The sequence below is a fragment of the Syngnathoides biaculeatus genome, chromosome 13 (genome assembly GCF_019802595.1).
Source record: "Syngnathoides biaculeatus isolate LvHL_M chromosome 13, ASM1980259v1, whole genome shotgun sequence".
NCBI classification, from domain to species: domain Eukaryota; kingdom Metazoa; phylum Chordata; class Actinopteri; order Syngnathiformes; family Syngnathidae; genus Syngnathoides; species Syngnathoides biaculeatus.
In genome coordinates this window covers 22,177,959-22,197,993 of record NC_084652.1, presented here as the reverse complement: position 1 = coordinate 22,197,993, position 20,035 = coordinate 22,177,959, and the positions used below count along the sequence as shown (strand labels likewise).

Genomic DNA, 20,035 nt, shown 5'->3' with positions numbered 1-20,035 from the left:
AGTTCTGAGCATCCCAGACAGCGAGAGAGTTGTGGTTGGTGCAGATTGTAATGGACATATTGGTAAAGGAAACAGGGGCGACGAAGAAGTGATGGGTAAGTACGGCATCCAGGAAAGGAACTTTGAAGGGCAGATGGTGGTGGACTTTGCAAAAAGGACGGAGATGGCTGTAGTGAACATTTATTTCCAGAAGAGGGAGGAACATATAGTGACCTACAAGAGCGGAGGTAGAACCACGCAGGTAGATTATATTTTGTGCAGACGATGTAATCTGAAGGAGGTTATTGACTGTAAGGTAGTGGTAGGGGAGAGTGTAGCTCGACAGCATAGGATGGTAGTATGTAGGATGATTCTGGTGGTGGGTAGGAAGATTAAGAAGTCAAAGGTAGAGCAGAGAACCATGTGGTGGAAGCTGAGAAAGGAAGAATGTTGTGCGGCCTTCCGGATAGAGGTGAGACAGGCTCTCGATGGAAAACCGAAGCTCCCGGAAGACCGGACGACGACAGCCAAGGTGATCAGAGAGACAGGCAGGAGAGTACTTGGTGTGTCATCTGGTAGGAAAGGGGAGAAGGAGACTTGGTGGTGGAACCCCAAAATACAAGGAGTCATACAAGGAAAGAGATTAGCGAAGAAGAAGTGGGATACTGAGAGGACTGAGGAGAGGCGAAAGGAGTACATCGAGATGCGACGTAGGGCAAAGGTAGAGGTGGCAAAGGCTAAACAAGAGGCATATGAAGACATGTACACCAGGTTGGACACGAAAGAAGGAGAAAAGGATCTCTGCAGGTTGGCCAGACAGAGGGATAGAAATGGGAAGGATGTGCAGAAGGTTAGGGTGATTAAGGATAGAGATGGAAATGTGTTGACTGGTGCTGGTAGTGTGCTAAATAGATGGAAAGAATACTTTGAGAAGTTGATGAATGAAGAAAATGAGAGAGAAGGAAGAGTTGAAGAGGCAAGAGTGAAGGACCAGGAAGTGGAAATGATTACTAAGGGGGAAGTCAGAAAGGCAATACAAAGGATGAAAAATGGAAAGGCAGTTGGTCCTGATAACATACCGGTAGAGGTATGGAAGCAATTTGGAGAGATGGCTGTGGAGTTTTTGACCAACTTATTCAACAGAATACTAGCGGGCGAAAAGATGCCTGAAGAATGGAGGAAAACTGTTCGAGTTCCCATTTTTAACAACAAAGGGAATGTTCAGAGCTGTGGGAACTATAGAGGAATAAAGTTGATGAGCCACACAATGAAGTTATGGGAAAGAGTCGTGGAGGCTAGACTCAGGAGAGAAGTAAGTATCTGCGAGCAACAGTATGGTTTCATGCCTAGAAAGAGTACCACAGATGCATTATTTGCCTTGAGGATGCTCGTGGAAAAGTACAGAGAAGGTCAGAAGGAGCTACATTGTGTCTTTGTGGATCTAGAGAAAGCCTATGACAGAGTATCAAGAGAGAAACTGTGGTACTGCATGCGTAAGTCTGGTGTGGCAGAGAAGTATGTTAAAATAGTACAGGACATGTATGATGGCAGCAGAACAATGGTGAGGTGTGCCTTAGGTGTGACAGAGGAATTTAAGGTGGAGGTGGGACTGCATCAGGGATCAGCTCTGAGCCCCTTCCTGTTTGCAGTGGTAATGGATAGGCTGACAGATGAGGTTAGACTGGAATCCCCTTGGACCATGATGTTCGCAGATGATATTGTGATATGCAGTGAAAGCAGGGAGCATGCAGAGGAACAATTAGAAAGATGGAGACATGCACTGGAAAGGAGAGGAATGAAGATTAGCCGAAGTAAAACAGAATATATGTGCGTGAATGAGAAAAGTGGAGGGGGAAGAGTGAGGCTACAGGGAGAAGAGATAGCGAGGGTGGACGACTTCAAATACTTGGGGTCAACAATCCAGAGCAATGGAGAGTGTGGTCAGGAAGTGAAGAAACGGGTCCAAGCAGGTTGGAACAGCTGGCGAAAGGTGTCTGTTGTGTTATGTGACAGAAGAGTGTCTGCTAGGATGAAGGGCAAAGTTTACAAAACAGTGGTGAGGCCGGCCATGATGTACGGATTAGAGACGGTGGCACTGAAGAAACAACAGGAAGCTGAACTGGAGGTGGCAGAAATGAAGATGTTGAGGTTCTCGCTCGGAGTGACCAGGATGGATAGGATTAGAAATGAGCTCGTTAGAGGGACAGCCAAAACTGGATGTTTTGGAGACAAGATCCGAGAGAGCAGACTTCGATGGTTTGGACATGTTCAGAGGCGAGAGAGTGAGTGTATTGGTAGAAGGGTGCTGAGGATGGAGCTGCCAGGCAAAAGAGCGAGAGGAAGACCAAAGAGAAGGTTTATGGATGTGGTGAGGGAAGACATGAGGGCAGTTGGGGTTAGAGAGGAAGATGCAGGAGATAGGCAAAGATGGCAAAAGATGACACGCTGTGGCGACCCCTAACGGGACAAGCCGAAAGGAAAAGAAGAAGAAGATAATAATATACAGTAAGGTGAACATATTTCTCCCTTTAGTTAATTTATTGAATTGACTTTTTTTTTTTTAATTACATGTATTAACTACAGCAGTCCAATGCAGCAATCTAAAAACAATGCCACTTTACAAATTTGACAATGTTGTATATATATGGCAAAATATAGCACAGGTTTGTGGCATGTCCACCCTGTGTATAGAATGTGTTGCAGTAATTATACTCTTTTTTTCGCATTGCCACTGAGTTTGTGCCGGCACATGACTATGGAAATCTGTCCAATTCAAATGTAGTGCTGATTTATTCCGAACAAGTGTTGCAAATACATTTTGATGGACTCCTGAAATGACAAATGTGTGTTTGTACATCGTCCAGATGCTCCAGACACGACTGAGGTGCTCGTCCTCACACAAGGCTCCATCTCCACTGTCCTGTTTGCATCACTGTCTGTACTGAGCAACATCACTGCCATAGGTAACTTCTGTGAAGTACTCCAAAACTGGGAATGGAAATACAGTATATTGCAATTCAAAGGATTTAATTTCATGAGCACACCTGCTACACAGGTCTGGCATTCTGAGATTCTGGGTTTAAATGTTGGCTCCGGACCTCCTGTGTGGAGATTGCACATTCTCCCTGAGCTTGCATGTTTGTTTTTTTTTTTTTCAGAGATTCTGGGTTCCACCCAAATTCCAAATAACATGGATATTATGTTAACTGCACACTCAAAATCATCCATATCAGTGAATGTGAATGGTTGATTGATTGGCACACCGTGAACTTGGCCTGTCGCTCAAAGTCAGCTGGGATAGGCTCTGGCTCACCCACAACCCTAAAAAGGATAAGCGGTATCAAAAACCGATGGATGGATGGATGGATGGATAGATAGACTGAGTAGTCACTTTTTTTACTTTATTAATGGTCTCAATATTTATAGCTAATTCCCATTTCAGGTGATTCAATTTGAAAGTGTCAAAAATCTGAATATTATACAGTTTTGTGGCAAAATATCCTAGGGAAAAGAGTTCTTTTAAATATATTGGAAATCTTTTGCCCCTCTGCAACTGCGGTCTGTCATTCATCAGATTTGAGCCACAATCGTATTACTGTGATGGATGAGCTAGCGTTCAGAAATCTACACTTCCTGCCCACGTTACTGCTGGATCACAACCTCCTCACTAGCCATGCTTTGGAGGACAAAGCTCTGTCCGATCTTATCCATCTCCAGGTGCTCGCACTGGGCCACAACCTTATCAGCCAGGTGGGCCTGTGCCGGGGATCATTTAGAGACTTAATAAAGAATCAAAAGGGAAGCACTGGTAGCTAGCCTTGATTTGGAAGTAAATTCTATGAATTGATGTGCAGATCCAAGCCAAATGGCTCAAAGGTACAATGGCACTTCGAACTCTCAACCTGGAAGGAAACAGAATCTCCAGTTTAGACCCTGGTTCTCTCCCTTTCAATGAGCTCCAGTATCTGGAGAATCTGGATCTATCTAATAATTTAATAAAAAGCCTGGACACAAGCAGGTTAGTGAGTATCATCTCGAGGTGTCAAATGTGTTACACTAACAAATACAATACTACTATTGTGTGAAATGTGATGAGTCAGAGTTGTGGCCCTTTAGCTTCCATGGTTTGGTGCGCCTTCGCAATTTGGATATGTCCAGAAACCGTCTGAGTTCAGCTCCATCTCAGTCTTTTTGTCACGTCCCATCGGAGACGAGAGTAGAACCCAAATGCAGGAACTCGGAAGACGCAAGGAAGTTCAAGAAGAGACACGTTTATTGTATGCAGAGGTCGGGGATCGAGCAGGCAGTCCGGTGCAGCAGCGGTAGTTGTGACGTCGGGCGAAGAGAACAGATGAGCGGACAGGCAGGAGTCGATACACGGGGAAACAATCAACGCAGGCAGAAGTATCAAGGAGTCAGGCTTACAAGGTTGGTCGGAGAACGGACGAAGGTCGGTACACACAGGTTCAATCAGGAATACGAGAGTGCTGGAACGGGACATAAAGCTCAACGAACTGGCGGAGGACCAGTCGTCACCGGGTCCTATGTATACAGGGGATGATCAGCCCGCATGAGGCGCAGGTGTGCGCCTCCCAATTAGCGCAGCCGCACAGGCACCCGCACAGCTCGTGCTGAAGCGGCTGGATCATGACAGTACCCCCCCCCCCCTCAAAGGCACGGCTCCCAGACATGCCTAAACGAAAAAACAGACAATAATAACACAGGCAGGGGTGGGCGGAAGGGGGTCCGGAGGGGGGCACGCCCCCCCCTGACCCCCAGACTGGTGGCCATCTAGGCCACCAAACACGAGGCGTCCGGGTGGACAGGTCAGGAGGACGACCCGGACGCCAAGCACCAGGGTCCCCACGGGGCGACCCAGGCGGACGACCTCTGCGAGGAACCCAACGGCGAAGCAGGAACCAGAACGCGGCAGGCCACTGCTCCGGACGAGAACCTCCCACGCCGTGGTTGCGAGACGACCAGGGACTGGTCGCCACCGAGGCTTGGTCAGGAAGCGGCTGGGAGCCATCTGGAGCGAATAGGATGATGGAGAGAAGGACCAGAGCAATGACCACCACCCTCCCGTAGTCTCTCCAGCTCCAGGGTGGCTCCACAGAACTCCCCAGCTCCTCCTGGACAGGAACGTGAGAAGGCGGCGCCAGTACCGCCCCCTCCTGGACAGCACCGTGAGAAGGCGGCGCCAGTACCGCCCCCTCCTGGACAGCAACTTGAGAAGGCGGCGCCAGTACCGCCCCCTCCTGGACAGCAACTTGAGAAGGCGCGCCAGTACCGCCCCCTCCTGGACAGCAACTTGAGAAGGCGGCGCCAGTACCGCCCCCTCCTGGACAGCAACTTGAGAAGGCGGCGCCAGTACCGCCCCCTCTTGGACAGCAACTTATGAAGGCGGCGCCAGTACCGCCCCCTCCTGGACAGCAGCGTGAGAAGGCGGCGGCGCCAGTACCGCCCCCTCCTGGACAGCAGCGTGAGAAGGCGGCGGCGCCAGTACCGCCCCCTCCTGGACAGCAGCGTGAGAAGGCGGTGGCGCCACTACCACCCCCTCCTGGACAGCAGCGTGAGAAGGCGGCGACGCCAGTACCGCCCCCTCCTGGACAGCAACGTGAGAAGGCGGCGGCGCCAGTACCGCCCCCTCCTGGACAGGAACGTGAGAAGGCGGCGCCAGTACCGCCCCCTCCTGGACAGGAACGTGAGAAGGCAGCGCCAGTACCGCCCCCTCCTGGACAGGAACGTGAGAAGGCAGCGACGCCAGTGTCACCGTTGGCACCTCCTGGATGGGAACGTATGGACGTGCTCGTCGCCGACAGAGCAGGAACGGGGAGCGACCACGGGCCGGTCGCCGACAGAGCAGGAGTGTGGAGCGTCTGCGGGCCGGTCGCCGACAGAGCAGGAGTGTGGAGCGTCCGCGGGCCGGTCGCCACTGCCACTCCAGAGCACGGACGAGAAGCGGCTGTGGAGACATCGCCACCTCCTGGACAGCAACGTGAGGTGGCATCGGGTCGGGTCCACTGCCACGTGAGCTTGCAGTGCATCCGTTGAAACAGCAACGTGGGCGTGGCGCGGTGGCGAATCCGTTTCCAGGGCAATGTGAACCTGAATAGGCAGAGAGTCAGTCGAAACTGACACGTGGGGGTGTCTCGGGAGCGGGTCAGTTCCGACTGCCGCGTGAACTCTGCTCGGAACAGCCAATACTGCGACGTGCACTTGAGGTGGCGAGTCCGTTCCCACTGCAGCGTTCACTTGAGATGGCGAGTCCGTTCCCACTGCGGCGTGCACTTGGCAAGGGGTCGGGTCGGTCTCGACGGCAACATGAACCTGAGCAGGCGGAGAGTCAGTCGAAACTGACACGTGGGCGTGTCTCGGAAGCGGGTCAGTTCCAACTGCCACGTGAGCCTGCTTCAGCAGCGAGTCCGTCGCTGTTGCGACGTCAGCGTAGCTCGGCTGGTTCGCTACTCCTTGCCGACCTGGGCCGTGAGAGCCGCCAATTCCGCGCTCTGCCTCTCTAACTGCGGCCGCATTTGGGCGACAGAACGCCTCGTGGTTTGGCGGCTCCTCCTCCCTCTGGGCTGGAAGCTTCGCCACCAGCTGCGGGTCTGCCGGTCTCACCGTTGCCGGCGAGGAGTGGGAGGACGGTGTCTTCGTTGCCACGCAATGAGAGACAACAGGGAGCGCCCGGCCGGGGCGCCTCCTCTGGCCGCCACGCGGAGGTCCCGGGTAGATGGCCAAGCGGGTTCCCTCATACGGATTGGTGTACTTAAAACTACTGGGTGAAGACGTTCTGGTGCTGGAAACGCGGGGAGGTGAAACAAACTGACTGGGATGAAAGATCGGACGAGCAGATTCATAGTCAGAATAATCGGAGTCGTATTCCGCCAGCCGGTCATACAACTCACGGTCCTCCTCATATTCCGAAAAGTCAGAGTCCAGAAGAATATGAGGAGCCGGACGGGTCGTGTTCGGGACGTATTCATACCTCGCTGGCGGAGCGTAAGACACGGAAGTGGAGGACGTCAAGGAGCCTACCCGGATTGGGCAGGCTTGGTCCTCCGGCAGACGGTCTACCTTGCGTCGGTCCCGGCGACGCCGGGTCTTCCCTGCTGGGTCCTGTTGTGGCCAGTTCGTTCTGTCACGTCCCATCGGAGACGAGAGTAGAAGCCAAATGCAGGAACTCGGAAGACGCAAGGTAGTTCAAGAAGAGACACGTTTATTGTATGCAGAGGTCGGGGATCGAGCAGGCAATCCGGTGCAGCAGCGGTAGTTGTGACATCGGGCGAAGAGAACAGATGAGCGGACAGGCAGGAGTCGGTACACAGGAGAACAATCAAAGCAGGCAGAAGTATCAAGGAGTCAGGCTTACAAGGTTGGTCGGAGAACGGACGAAGGTCGGTACACACAGGTTCAATCAGGAATACGAGAGTGCTGGAACGGGACATAAAGCTCAACGAACTGGCGGAGGACCAGTCGTCACCGGGTCCTATATATACAGGGGATGATCAGCCCGCATGAGGCGCAGGTGTGCGCCTCCCAATTAGCGCAGCCGCGCGGGCACCCGCACAGCTCGTGCTGAAGCGGCTGGATCATGACACTTTTTCCTACCTCAGCTGGTTGACCAACCTCAACCTCGATCTCAACTCATGGAATTGTTCCTGTGAGCTGGTGGACTTAGCTACCTTCCTTTCAGCCTTCATACAGCAAGCTGACAAGGTATGAGTATCCACACAAAGATGTTTTAAGAGGTGACTCAAAGTTGAACACAAAACACTGCTGTTTCCTCCAGACATTGTATAATGGATGGAGGATGGTGTGTGTAAGCGCTCACAATCCGGCTGTATCTACAGTGCTGGAGCTAACTGAAGCCAACTGTATCCCATCCAATCAGAACATCACAGTGCAGCTCCAGACAAAAGACAGTGTGACACCTCGAGTATATGCTCGGGATTTGACCATCACAGCTGTTCTCTGCTTTATTGGTAAGCATGAAAACTGTTCAAGTCGCAATAGTGAGAATACATTTTCCACACAAATATATAAACATGCATTCTAAAGTAAAAAATGTACATTTCTACAGTGAGATATTTTAATTGCAATTGTTTTACATTTTCCATTGGATTATTGGGTCACACTTCTTCAGTTATTTCAAATAAAACATTTTGCTGTTGTCTTATCTTTGACTGCCAGAAATGTCTAATGGACTTTCAAATAATATATTTCAATGTAATAACATCAATTATTTGACCTGTAATGGAAGTATGTTATAGCCTCATAAAACATGAGCAACAAATGTAGGTATTAAGTTTAGTGCATTTATGAAGTGTTGGCAATTTGACAGCTGTTATTATTATCATTATTATTATTTTTTTTTTTATTTGGGCCGGGGTGCTGTTCAACTATTAGATCAACCAGAATAGAGAATCTGCGTCCAATTTATGCTGGAACAGTTTTACTGTGTCACAGTATAGTTTTTAAGCTTCAACTGTGTTTTCTTGGTATTATAATTGAAGTTCATTGAGTTGATTTATCATTGTCTGACATGAGCTTGATGAGAATAATCAGTATTATGGACTGATGGCTGGAGATGCATCAGTACCTGGAAAGGAAGAAGAGCCAGGTGCAAAGTACATAGCCCTGAGGGGATTTTGTGCGAATCGTCCGAGTCAATGACGTAAAATAAAAACTGGACTGCGCACAGGTCCTTTACACGTGGTAATTCGGCTTCAACTTCTGGTCTTGGGAAAACATTGCTTTGGGTATTATTTCATGTGTAAGTTGACGTCCTTTGACATCCTTACAATTGTACATTGTGAAACGTAATAACATCGAATTTAATTGGAATAGGTTGAGCTTTATTGTTGCGCTGTTGGCTGTCAAAACTGTGCAGGCGATCGCAAAGAAGTAACTTTTCACCGGTAGGTGTGTTTCATCTTAACCTTCATAATTAATTATTATATATTTATCGCACCGTTTTCCATAACAATGTGTGTATGTTTACCATATACTTTTTGCCCTTACCAGAAGTCAGAGCCTGTTGACCATGGTGGAACCAATGATGGATGCAGAGTGCGCAGTCCAGTTTTTATTCCACGTCATTGGTCTGAGTGTGAGAAGGTGTGTGTGTGTGCGAGTGTCTTCCCCAGCACAACATGCTGCTTCTGGTCCATAAGGAAGGTGTTGAGGGACTTGGGCACATTGGACTGGGAGAACCTGTTCTGGAGTAGAGATGGGAAATAGAGTTGAAGGCAGAGCAAGGATTCCAGATACGGTAATATGAAGTGGAGGGCCCGGTTGACTGCGAATTCTTCACCTCTGTTGGGTCTCTAGGTGACTTGCAGTTAGTCCAGGGTGGTAATTGACTTGAAGTGGGATTAGGACAAGGCACTATCTGTAGTCATTAAATCTCTAATTTGTGTTTTTTTTGAGACAAGTACCATGGTGGACTTTAAGCAGGTTGGCAACTCCAATGAGTTCACTTGCTATGATGAGGACATACAGTAAATCAATATTTCTCAATAAACTGGAATGTGTCACAGGTAATATCTTAAATATATGATGATACAGTAGCAAGATCAGAATTACCATAAATATTTGAAACCCACTTCTGGGTCAGTGATTGAGGGTGCCTTCTTGTGCTACATGTATTTTTATGCTGCAGCACAAACTATCTTATTACCTGCCGTTCGTAGCCTCGTAAACTGAGGACATCCTGTACAGTGAAACGTTTTTTGTCAAAAACAATCTGTCAATTTCCATTTTATTTGGATTTTAATCCCACACACAAACACACACACACACACACACGCTCATACACACACACACACACACACACACACACACACACACACGCACGCATGCACGCACACACACAATGGAAATGGACATAATCCATTCCAGGAGCTGTAGCCATCGATCAACCTTGGTATTCTTGATATTAAATACATTTAATCCAGCGAAACTGAACATAAACCTACTGATGAATGTAGGCTTGCTCAATAAGATTTACACCAATCCATGGATCCCATTTTTTTTCATGTGCCACACAAGTTTAAAAAAACAACTGATCAAATAATGTAAAATGTTTAAACATATTTTGCTGTTTATCAGGTGGCATTGGCTTGGCACTGTATGTAGTCCTGGTCAACTATCAAGTTTTTCACCAAAAGAATGCGTCAGAAAGTCAAAAACATAGGGAGACAGAAGAGGGCAGGGTGTCCACAACCAGCTATCTCACGAATCGCCAAGATGTCACCGATAAGCAAAGGGAGCACTTTATGCAAGCTCACCAGCTACTGGACAGTAAAGGCATACAAAGGGATACAAGGACAGAAATCTATGGAAGCCAATTTCGTGTTAGAGCTGATGAAAACCTCATGTGTCCAAATTGCAAAATTGAAGGGTCAAAGCTAAATCAGTGGGACAACGGGATGAACGACAGAGGAGGGAGACCGCAAGAGAATGAGGATGTTAATTGTGGAGGCGGAAGAGAAGGGGAGGAAGAAACATAAGCACCAGCAAGACATTCTGGAGAGAGACAACTTTCTCTCTTGTGGGAGCTCCAGATATTCACCTCATCAATGGTAACACACCTTCAGTCACAGACCAGACACCCTTTCTGCTTTTAAGGCAAATAATGACATGGGCATTAGGTCTGATATTCGTGTTAAGAATAGACAACCTTGGAAGCTCCATTGCAAGAGCTGCCACAGAACATCTGGGAGGTCAGCACAGAATATGAGAGAAAGTGGCATTCACTCGAACATGAGCGACACCTCCCTAATTGATGATTCAATCTCTCAAATTGGCGCTCGGGAGAGACGTATCAACTACAACCAGTTTCATGCAAGGAAAAGCGTGAAATCAAGAAGGCAAACAAAAAATCTGCCATTCAATATTGAAAGAAAAGGTCAAAGAAAGACAAGGAGGACTGATGTAGTGAAGATGTCCAGAAATGTGGAAAGAGTAGTGGAGGAAAAACAGAAAGGAAAGCTACAGGCCAGCGGCTTGCTGAAGTCTAAACTACTCGGAAAGATAAAAGTCCATCCGAAAAGGAAAACTGATCAGAAGAGGAGCAACTCTCAGGAGAGAAAAGAGAGAAAGCAAGGTAAAAGATATCCAGTACAGTTGGAAGGTATAGACAGCTCAGGGAGGAAATCAAAAGGAAGCAGCAAGAAATGGAAAAAAACATCAGACAGTGAGGGATTGCTCAAGGATGAGGACAAAAAGGATGTGGAAAAAAATGAGAAAGTCAAGACAGCATTCAGTCTGCAAGATATCGAGCGTAAGGCAGAAGGTGACCAAAGAGATACACAAGGAAAGGCCCAACTCGCAGCAATAACTACAGCTACTAGCACCACACACTCGTCTCACCCCGCCAGAGCAGATGGCGCCTCCATCGTGGGGCAGGGTCTTACTGTTCCTCATCAGGGTGCTGGAGTAGTTCCCCGAAGCCCTCAGCTTTCCTCTCAGCAACCGTTTCTTTTTTCTGCTATTGACATAATTCATTCAACGGACAATAGTACCTTTCCTATCATGGAGGATAGTAGGTCTATGTCATTGAGCGGTGCTTCAGGCAGTAGGCAAGAAGTGTTCACATCACCCGGGACCTCAATCCTCACAAATGCAGGATATGCCAATATTTTGCAGTCAAGTGTGTTGCAGACTACACCGCTTCATGGTTCCCTGCCTATAGGACTTGGACCCATCATCGAACTTCATCCTTCCCACAGCCAAACTCTCTCTCAAAGCCAGATGGATATTGACAGCTTGACTCATGAACAATGCGTAAATTCAGCACCAAACCTGTATCAAGGTCCTCAGACTGGAGGTCACCCAACTTCTCAAGTGTCTGAATCTGAACCTCCAAACTCCTTTCTCCCAATTAACTTAACTGAATGTATAAATAGTTCAACAAGGGTAACCCCTCAGGTTCCCAAATAAGTGAATACTGGTAGAAATTTGTCAAAAGGTTACAGTCACACAGAGAATGAGGTTGTGCCAAGTGGTCCGGTGGAGAGTATATCTGATGATGGAAGGCCTGGAACTGAAGTCCACGTCATGTATGAAGGAAGCATGCAGGGTGAAGACATCTTTCCACAAGCCACATCCCCTTCAGGCAGTGGCAGTGCAGCAGCTGCCTCACCTCTCCTAAAGCAGGAGTACCTTTCCGCGGAAGGTGGCTCCTCCCCAAGAAGGAAGCTCAGGCTGGTCCTCCCTGAAAAGACATCCAGCCGGGAACCCACAGCACTGGAAAAGAAAATCCTCTAATTGCTCAAAAACAGTATGTCATCAAAGCAAGAGTGACACTAATGGTCAGAAGGAACATTTTTGTCCTGTAAATTGTAAGTTTGTGTAAATATCCTCAGAGATGCTTGTGTAAAAAAGCAACAAGTACCACCTAAAAATATTCTGCCCTCTTCAAATGCCTTGATCATGACCAACAAAGTACAATAGCATAACAGGCTTCTTCTAAAACAAGGGAGGTGTTATTTCCAATAAGTACATTTAAGATTATTTTAGTCACATAATGCACTGTTTCAACATTAACATTGCGCTGAAATATAGGGAAAAAAAAAACTGTAGTATTTACAAAATTCACTTAAACTATCCATCCATTTTCTGTGCCGCTAATCCTCACTAGGATTATGGGCGTGCTGGCGTCTATCCCCGCTATCTTCGAGCAAGAGGAAGGCTAGACCCTCAACCGGTCTCCAGCCAATTGCAGGGCATATAAAAACAAAACAATCATTAACACCAACTGGGAATTTAGAGCAGTGATTCTCAACCTTTATTGAGCAAAGGCACATCCCAAAAATAAAAGTCACAAAAAGTGGATACACAAGTCAATTATACTGTACATTTTGTGCTGTCTAATAGAAGAGCCTTAATATGTTCTGTCTGTCTTTTTATGCCACTGCCATAGAATTATGAACAAATATACATTATTTGTTGTAAATAAATAATCCATTCATCCAGTTTTTTAGCCGCTTATCCTCACAAGAGTCGCGGGGAGTGCTAGTGCCTATCTCAGCTGTCAACGGGCAGGAGGCGGGGTAATCCCTGAACGGGTTGGCAGTGCACATGAAAACAGACAATAGTCGCACTCACAATGACACCTAGTGACAATTTAGAGTGTCCAATTAATGTTGCATGTTTTCGGGCTGTGGAAGGAAACCGGAGTGCCTTGAGAAAACCCACGGAGGCATGGGGAGAAAATGCAAACTCCACACAGGCGGGTCCGAGATTGAACCAGGCACCTCAGAACTGTGAGGCCAACGCTTTCCAGCTGCACCACCGTGCCGCCTCCGGTCTAATTAATCAAAATAAAATACCATAAATTCGGGTTACACAGAGCAGGACAAAGAGAGCCAATGTCACTACGTCTTCCAAATAGACGACATTATTGGTTCGAGAACTGTTATATATAAAAATGAGCCCTAGTTTGTAAGAAGCTGATCGTGATGGAGGAATAATCTTTTGGTGCCTTCTGAATATTATAATCCCCATACAGAAAGTGAACTCAATATAGTAGTTGCAATGTTTACTTTTGCCACCAGACAGAAGTGTGCACCTCTTTGTGCAGATGCTGAATGGTTTCACATTTCAAATCTGTACAATCACAACTCATGAAAAAGAATTTCTGCCCACAGAGCTTCTGGGGTCCATATAAAAATTGTTTTCTCCATTGTGACAAATATATCCTAAATATCTAAAAATGTATATTTTAACCTTTTTACAGTATATTATAATCCCGTTTTAATTGTGTGCATGTCAGAGTATTGCTTCATTTTTTTATGTTGAGTACTTGACTTGTGTTAAAAAAAATAAATAAATAAATAAATATATATTTCCTATGGTACATTTAATGCCGAATTTCTATGCATCATAAGCACTTTTCTATTCTGGTAGCAAAATGTCGATACATAAGATTTGTCTGTGTTGATTGGAACAATCAATGGAGCATGTTAATACCACTAAAGTATTAAAGCAACATACAGTACTTAACTTCATTGCTATAATCCAAACATGAACATGATATTGAATTATCCCATGACCAAAAACAGTAACATGAATATAAAGGTTAACATGACAAGAAACAGGTATACGAACAACATTTTAACAGAAATGATCAAAATTAGGTGGCACGGTGAAGCAACCAGTTAGAGTGTTGCCCTCATAGTTCTGAGGACCGGGATTCAAATCCTGGCCCTTCCCGTTTGGAGTTTGCATGTTTCTCCCCGTACCTGCATGGGTTTTCTCGGGGCACTCCGGATTCCTCTCACGTCCCCAAAACACACAACATTAATTGGAGACTCTAAATTGCTCGTGTGACTGTCTGTCTCCATGTGCCCTGCAATTGGCTGACAACCAGCTCAGGATGCCCCTGCATCCTGCCCGATGATGGCAGTGATGGGTTCCAGCACAAACATGACCCTTGTGAGGATGAGTGGCTCAGAAAATGGATGGCTGAATGATTGCCAAAGATTTATTCTGCAATATTTCTGAAATATAAGTTAAGTTTCCTGTATATGAGTTGCTGCGTCACATAAAAAGTACACCAGTGATCGTTGAATTGAAAGAATCAAATGATCATTTATTTCAGTATATGTTTTTCTTTCAAACATTACTAAACATTGTAAAGTGGTAAATTTTTAAGCACTTCCTGAATGACCCATTAAGAAGCCCAAATTGTCCGGCTTTGATGTTGTTGTGAATAATGTGAAAGCATAGTTAATGTTAAGAGAAACGCTATTTGGACGCCATGCAGTGTTTAGAAAGCAACCAGGGGCTTATTAATACATTTTCATTGGATTCTCCTGGTTCCAACATACTTGATACGTGAACTGATATTCTTTGCATCATGAGCTGTTCTCCTTTTCTTCATCATGCATTTCTCTTCCTAACATTGTGATTCAAGTTGACCTTTCTGTCCAAAGAATATGATTAAAGGAAAGTCCAGGACTTGTTTCTCACATTTTCTGTTTGCTTGCAGTGGTTTGTACCCTGTTGCATCTTGTGTTGTTGTTATTTGGATTCCCAAAAGTTTGTACAGTACTGTATATTGTACGATGGCTTCCAAATGCTTGTGAGACCCAATAAATGGATCCACACTACTTGCCGTACAATTGGTCAAATTCCAGAAATGGTAAATACAATATGATATTTTTAGAAAACCTTTTTGAATGAAAACTGCAAGTCCTAAACTTTAATCACATCTTCATTACACCTCCCTTAAATTCATAACACCTGACCAAATGCCATACTATAGAAACAACAATTAAAATACTGTACTACATTTTTGTTTTGTGATTGTTTGGCTTAACATGAAACCACCAGGAAGAACTGAATCAATTTTGAATATGTCGAGAGATGTTATCAATATTCGAGCACAAAATAGGCTTTTGGTTTTACAAAATATATTAAAGGCACTCATTTTGTAATGAGGACAAGCGCATACAAAAATGGATGGATGTGTTCTAAGTATGCAAAACCTAAAATAAAGCATAAAATAAAGACATGAATGCCACCGTGTCGTCTTTGTCATGTATGGGAAATAAATAACTACAAAACAAAATCAAGACTTTGGAGTAATGACTGCAGATCAATGCAGTACTGACTTTATTCTCAAACACATATTTAGAATCTAAAAATAAGAAAATCTTCATGGTTGTTGCCCAGAGTCCTTTCATCTGCCAAAAAACACATAAAATACAAAAAAGATACAGGGCGAGCAAGAGAGAAGGAGAGAGAGTCTCTCTCCTCATCATTAACACTAAAACATAAATTGATTAAAACATTTAAACACAGCCAAAAGAGCAATAGTTATAAGTTCATAAATAGCTTCTGTGCACAGAGAAGTAGAGATGACCCCAAAAAAAAAAAGACCATGCAGCTTGAGCGACCACTCCACTTTCTTTTGAACACACTCACTCACTCACTCATGAACACTCATTTTGGATCCAAATTCATTTTGTCATCATAAAAAACTTCGAATTCAACAAATAGTCATTTGACGTTTCAGGATTTGAAGGACTCAAATACAGTACACTGGATGTGCGCCCAACAGATGTGAGCCCCACCGTCAGGGAACAACGGGGGCTTGTGTGTGTTGTGCTCTTTTCACTTTGGCTGCAGCAATATACGGACGTGCTATGGAGGGAAAGAAAACTCGTCAACTGGATTTAAAAGGGACAGCTTGAACAATTACATTATTTACACATGCCTTGCCGAGTTTTTTAGAACCGCGGGGGCCAGCCAAACTATTCAAAAAGACAAACAAAAGCAGGTAGAAAGATTTGTTTTTTAATGATTGTTTTATTTTAGGGACAATGGAAATTTGAAAATTTTATGAACGACTATTTGGACCACACTGAAAAAAATATATATAACCATACTGTACTCAACATACAGTACTGTGAACGTCAGATGAGGATTTTGAGGAGTTGGTGCTTGCTTTGTACCAAAAATTAAACTGCCTCATGTATCGGTTTTGTGTATTAATATTTACAAATATTTGATGAAATGTCAGAAATTATTACTGTGTGTGGTATGATATAATATTCCATTTTTTAATAATATTCCATTTTTTTTTAATCCCAAATGCCATAAAGGTATATATTCACGAGTACATATGTGGGTAGACTGCTTAGAGCATCTGCCTCACAGTTCTGAGAAGTGGAGTTCAAATCCCGGCCCTGCCTGTGTGGAGTTTGCATGTTCTCCCCGTGCCTGCGTGGGTTTTCTCCAGGCACTCCGGTGCCCTCCCACATCCCAAAGACATTGATTGGACACTCTAAATTGTCCCTAGGTGTGATTGTGAGTGTGACTGTTTGTCTCTACGTGCCCTGCAATTGGCTGGCAACCTGTTCAGCGTGTACCCCGCCTCCTGCCTGTTGGCAGCTGGGATAGGCTCCAGCACTTCTGCGACCCTTGTGAGGATAAGCGGCAAAGAAAATGGATGGCTGGATATATATAAAAATTTGCATTTGAATGTGACCCAAATACTCCTTGATAGGAGTTGGCGAGAATAATCCCTTTGCGAGGGCTCCTGTTTTACATTATATACATCAAGCTTGACTCTTCTGAACCCAGGCTTTGAAAACCTTTGTGGAATACATCCTTTCAATTCAAATCATTATAATGCTAAGTAGTAGATAAAATAACTCAAATCGAACTAATCTACTTTACGTGCAGAGGCAGGAAGTCTTTCTGTTTCCTCTCTTCCCTCTCAAGGACACTCTAAATATGCCCCATTTAGCTTCTCACATTTGTTGCCAACTCCTTCTGGATATACAAATATTTTGTGTGGACTTTTTGTCTATCTTGGGACAACGTGACTGAAAGTCCACTTGAGTGTCTGCCTCTTATAGCGGTTTGAATGCAGTCCCACAGTGTGGCAGAAGCAGGATGTGAAGGATGTTTGGTGTCACTTTGTTCTGAAATTAACTCAGGTACAAAGATTTGTCTCGCTGAGAACCTCTGGAAGACAAAATGGAGAAAAACAATTAGCAAAGCCCTGATATGCAACAGTCCAGAAAACCAAAATGCATTAGAACTACATCCCTAACTTTGGTTCTTGCTGACTGTTCTTGCTATGAATTGTATTGGTCTAGGGGTTAGCATGTCTGCCTCACAGTTCTCAGGTCTGGGCTCCAAACTTCCTGTGAGGAATCAACCTGTTCATGGGCAGGGTGGCAATTTTTTGCCTTATTGAGATAAAAGTCTCCTAACAAGCCACAATCAACGAAATAACACTTCTTTTTCATTTATGTTCAAGTTATATGATAACTTTACTAATTTATAATCTCGTCCCAAAAATGAGACACTGCCCACGAGAGGGTACTTGGGTTTTCCTAGTAATCATCCCAAAAAACAGAATCAGAATCAGACACTTAAAGATTTTCATATAATGACGGATATAATGCGTGATAATCATGATGCCCCAAAAATGGGACGCTGCCCACGAATGGGTTAATGTTCTTCCCCTGTTTGCATGAAGTTCTCCGCAATTCTTCCACATTCAGAAAAAACATGCACGTTAAATTAATTGAAGACCAAATTGTGCAGTGTGTGTAAGGGTTGAATTTTTGTTTTAAAACTGTCCATATCGTTCAGTTCGACTGTTTCGGTCCGGTCTGAATGTGTCTCATACGTACACACAAAAGTTGTTTTTTTCCTTATCTAGTAACGAAACAAAGCGGTTTACATTCCTGAGACTTATGCGTTTTTGTTTTTTTTGGTGGCTTTTATTTACTTTTTCCTTTCTTTTTATTTTTTGAGGTGATTCTGAATTTTTTTTTTAGAGAAAAGCCACTTAGTCTTCGAGGGTACTAGTTCCCGCCGCACCACTACCGGACAAGGGTCTTAAGCAGTCCCACTGACTTTGCTTCCAAATGTGTGACCAACTTACACCTTTCTCCTTTAGTGAGTTTCCCTGGTTTGTCCTACCAACAACGGTAGAGTAGTTTGGTAACCGTAAATGTTGCGAACACACATGGTAGTGGAGGTTGTAGCAGACCGACTTTTCTTGTTAGCATTAGCCCCAGGAATGTTTTGAAAATGCTGAAAGTTTAGGTCAACATAGTCGGCGTTCGTGGCAACAAGCTAGCGATACATTGTAAACAAACCTTCCTGTCGGCAATCGTGATGTATTGTTGTAGGGCCGGGGGGCACGGATCACGGGACTGCCATAAATAGGAGGCCGGCTTGCTAGAACGCGCCTTTATGTGCATGCGCTCAAGGTATTGGCCACACCTGAATCAAGCGACGAGGTGGATGATAGTCTGTTTTTTTTTTCTTTTTTACGCCGTCACACTGCCTCGCGATCAACGCAATGAGCACCACCCCTGGTGTAACCGAATTTCCTTTGACATGGCTCATGATGTTGATGACTTTCAACGTAAATGCGCTCGCATTACGTGAAGCAGTTTTGAACATGCGCTTTTGTACATGCTCAATACGGTTAACTTGCATTTCCTGTTTCCGGATGAATAACGGTTGGAGCAGGCTTGTTTGGTGAACAACGTTTATGAAATAAACACGTAAATAAATGTCAAGACCACAAAAAATAAGTGACGTCTTGAGAGAATGTGAGGGGAGGGGCATTACTCTTACTCGTGTTAGTGCATCAACATGGCTACGCTCGTGAAAGCAAAACAATGAACTCAAACGCATGTTCGTCCAATGTGGTCAACTAATATCCGGATTAATTTTAGGCAATTTTTCCTCAATTTTCCAGAGCTATTTTCATGAAAATTTAAAAATCGAGAATTCCGGGAAAATCCAGAGGACTTTCATCACTGTACAAGGAGCACTGAGTTCAAATGTAGACTTGATGTTCCGTTACCTTGTCTCTGAGTATTTCCAGCCATGTTTTTTTGTTTAATTGGGACTATCACACTTTGAAATTGGGTGTCCTAGAGGTATAATACAAAATATATCTTTTTTTTTCCAGTAGTGTGGAATACATCAATGGACACACACTTGAAGAAACCAAGGGACACTTTCTTGGACTTGTGATGTTCCTTGAACACTTACCCGTTGCCATGGTATTCACTGCTCCAGTCAAGAGATGGGTGATGGTTCGGCATGTGTCGACTCAGCTGGTGGTAGTCGACTGTTGATGACATTACCGCGCCGCTATTTATCAGGCCTCCTCCAATTGGCTGGTACTCTGGCTGGAGTGAGTAGGCCTGGAATAAAATAAAAGACTGGAGTGAACGATCATTCAGATAAACGTCAGCGAGGATACATACGTGTAATGTTCTGAGCTACGGACGTCGAGATTCATATTCCAAAAGGCTGTTACAGAGTTGACTGAGTGCATGCGTAATGGAAGTTGGTAGATTTGTGGGCGTAGAATAGCAGCCATCAAGATGATCAATTACACAGTTTGGAGTGCCTTGCTCACTGCAGATGAGGAGGACGAGGAGATAAGAGAGGGAGAGGGAGGTGAACAGGAGCTCGTGTCTCTAATGGCAAGATACTTGAAGAGTAAAATCAGCCAATGCAGTAAAGCGCGTGAGTACGCAGATACAGAAAAGAGGCTGAA

The 20,035-nt window shown here is 45.1% G+C and overlaps 2 protein-coding genes across 7 annotated transcripts in view; one reads left to right on the top strand and one right to left on the bottom strand.

Moving 5' to 3' along the window:
- The first annotated feature begins 6,942 nt into the window (after positions 1-6,942).
- Positions 6,943-13,725, top strand: LOC133510928 (uncharacterized). Of its 3 annotated transcripts, XM_061839428.1 has the most exons (3): positions 8,670-8,900; positions 9,007-9,253; positions 10,093-13,725. In XM_061839428.1, the coding sequence occupies exon 3, from the start codon at positions 10,624-10,626 to the stop codon at positions 11,923-11,925; it is 1,302 nt and encodes a 433-aa protein (XP_061695412.1). In that variant the 5' UTR covers positions 8,670-8,900; positions 9,007-9,253; positions 10,093-10,623; the 3' UTR covers positions 11,926-13,725. The 3 variants fall into 3 exon arrangements, with proteins under 3 accessions (XP_061695413.1, XP_061695412.1, XP_061695414.1); XM_061839429.1 differs by lacking the exons at positions 8,670-8,900; positions 9,007-9,253 and adding an exon at positions 6,943-7,964; XM_061839430.1 differs by lacking the exon at positions 8,670-8,900 and having other exon boundaries at positions 9,064-9,099.
- A 1,887-nt stretch (positions 13,726-15,612) lies between these two features.
- tox (thymocyte selection-associated high mobility group box) overlaps positions 15,613-20,035 on the bottom strand; it is a 135,436-nt gene continuing 131,013 nt past the window's right edge. For all 4 annotated transcript variants that reach the window (XM_061839841.1, XM_061839838.1, XM_061839840.1 and 1 more), the window contains 2 exons: positions 19,522-19,676; positions 15,613-17,463 (listed from right to left, as the gene is read on the bottom strand). In XM_061839841.1, coding sequence (XP_061695825.1) covers positions 17,427-17,463; positions 19,522-19,676 — 192 coding nt within the window. In that variant the 3' untranslated portion in view covers positions 15,613-17,426. The remainder of the gene's footprint in view (positions 17,464-19,521; positions 19,677-20,035) is intronic.